The following is a 2,212-nucleotide window of genomic DNA, read 5'->3' as shown; positions in this document are numbered from 1 at the left end:
TGTCAACGCCACCAGTCTTGGTTCCGCCTAAGCCAGGAATACCTCTATTGCTTTACCTTGCGGTATTGGATGGAGCATTCGGTTGTGTTATGGGACAACGTGATGAAACAAGGAGAAAGGAGCAAGCCATCTACTATCTCAGTAAGAAGTTCACACTGTACGAGTCCCGGTATTCTCTTTTAGAGCGCACTTGTTGTGCCCTGACTTGGGTCGCACAAAAGTTGAGGTATTACTTATGTTCTTACACTACTTATCTCATATCAAGGATGGACCCGCAGAAGTATATATTAGAAACGCATGTCCACTGGCAAGCTCGCCAAGTAGCAAATCCTGCTAAGTGAATTCGACATTGTTTACGTGACCCAATAAGCAATCAAAGGGCAAGCCTTGGCGGATCATCTCACCGAGAATCCCGTGGACGGAGAATACGAGCCCTTAAAAATGTGTTTTCCCAATGAAGAGGTATCTTTCATAGGAGAAGATATTGCAGAATCCTATGACGGTTGGAGGTTGTTTTTCGACGGAGCTGCAAATTTCAAAGGAGCTGGCATAGGGGCAGTCCTAGTATCAGAAACCGGCCAGCACTACCCAGTATCCGCCAAGCTCAGGTTCCCTTGCACCAATAATATGGCCGAATATGAAACCTGCATCTTGGGGATCAAAATGGCCATTGACATGAGCGTTCAAGAGTTGTTAGTAATCGAGGATTCAGACTTGCTCATACATCAGGTTCGAGAAGAGTGGGCAACCAAGAACTCTAAGATACTTCCCTACTTGCATCACATACAGGAGTTGAGGAAAAGGTTCACAAAGACAGAATTTCAGCACGTCCCCAGAGTCCAGAATGAGTTTGCTGATGCATTAGCTACTTTATCGTCCATAATCCAGCATCCAGATACAAATTTCATTGATCCCATCCCAGTAAAGATTCATGATCAGCCATCTTATTGTGCCCACATTGAGGAAGAAGCGGATGGAAAACCATGGTTCCAAGACATCAAGGAGTACTTGACAACAGGGGAATATCCAGAACTTCCCAACGCTACTCAGAAGTGCACACTTCGTAGGTTATCTAGCAAATTCTTTCACAGTGGAGGAATCCTATACAGGAGGACCCCCGATTTGGATTTACTAAGGTGTGTCAAAGCAAAAGAAGCATCCAGGCTATTGGACGAAGTGCATGCAGGGACTTGCGGGCCGCACATGAATGGTTTTGTCTTAGCAAAGAAGATACTCCGAGCAGGGTATTTTTGGATGACTATGGAAACAGACTGTATCTGATATGTTTGCAAATTCCATCGCTATCAGATACATGCAGATATGATAAAGGTTCCTCCGAATGAGCTTACTGCAACAAGTTCACCATGGCCATTCGCCTTTGGGGAATGGATGTTATTGGACCAATCGAGTCTGCCGCATCAAACGGGCATAAGTTCATTCTAGTGGCAATTGATTACTTCACCAAATGGGTCGAAGCAGCATCATATAAAGCAGTAACCAAGAAAGTTGTGGTAGATTTCGTCCGCGATCGCATTGTTTGTCGGTTCGGAATTCCGGAATCAATCATCACTGATAATGTTTCCAATCTCAATAGTGACTTGATGAACGCAATGTGTGAAACATTCAAGATCAAACACAAGAACTCTACAACCTACAGGCCTCAGATGAATGGAGCTGTGGAGGCAGCCAACAAGAATATCAAGAAGATACTAAGGAAGATGGTCGAAAGGCACAAACAATGGCATGAGAAATTATCATTCGCCTTATTGGGATACCCCACCACAGTCCGCACATCGACCGGAGCAACTCCCTATATGCTGGTTTATGGTACAGAGGCGGTCTTCCCCACCGAGGTAGAAATTCCCTCCTTCGGGATTATATAAGAAGAAGAGTTGGATGATGCAGAATGGGTAAAAGGTCGCTACGAGCAGTTAGCCCTTATAGATGGGAAAAGGATGAATGCAGTTTGCCACGGTCAGTTGTATCAGAACAGAATGTCCAAAGTTTTCAACAAAAGAGTTAAGCCAAGGAAGTTTACACCAGGGCAGCTGGTGTTGAAGAAAATATTCCCACATCAAGATGAAGCCAAGGGGAAGTTCTCTCCCAATTGGCAGGGTCCGTACATGGTTCACCGGGTTCTAACTGGAGGAGCCCTTATTCTTGCAGAGATGGATGGAGAAGCCTGGCCGAAGCCAATCAATTTAGATGCAGT

General features: G+C 45.0%; 1 protein-coding gene across 1 annotated transcript; it reads left to right on the top strand.

The window, feature by feature from the left end:
- Positions 1-441: 441 nt before the first annotated feature.
- On the top strand, positions 442-1,324 carry LOC138889332 (uncharacterized). Its single transcript, XM_070172626.1, has 3 exons — positions 442-729; positions 889-1,136; positions 1,309-1,324. The coding sequence occupies exons 1-3, from the start codon at positions 442-444 to the stop codon at positions 1,322-1,324; spliced, it is 552 nt and encodes a 183-aa protein (XP_070028727.1).
- The last annotated feature ends 888 nt before the right edge of the window (positions 1,325-2,212 follow it).

The sequence above is a fragment of the Nicotiana sylvestris genome, chromosome 4 (genome assembly GCF_000393655.2).
Source record: "Nicotiana sylvestris chromosome 4, ASM39365v2, whole genome shotgun sequence".
Taxonomy (NCBI): Eukaryota; Viridiplantae; Streptophyta; class Magnoliopsida; order Solanales; family Solanaceae; genus Nicotiana; species Nicotiana sylvestris.
This window is presented reverse-complemented; position numbering and strand designations above follow the sequence as displayed.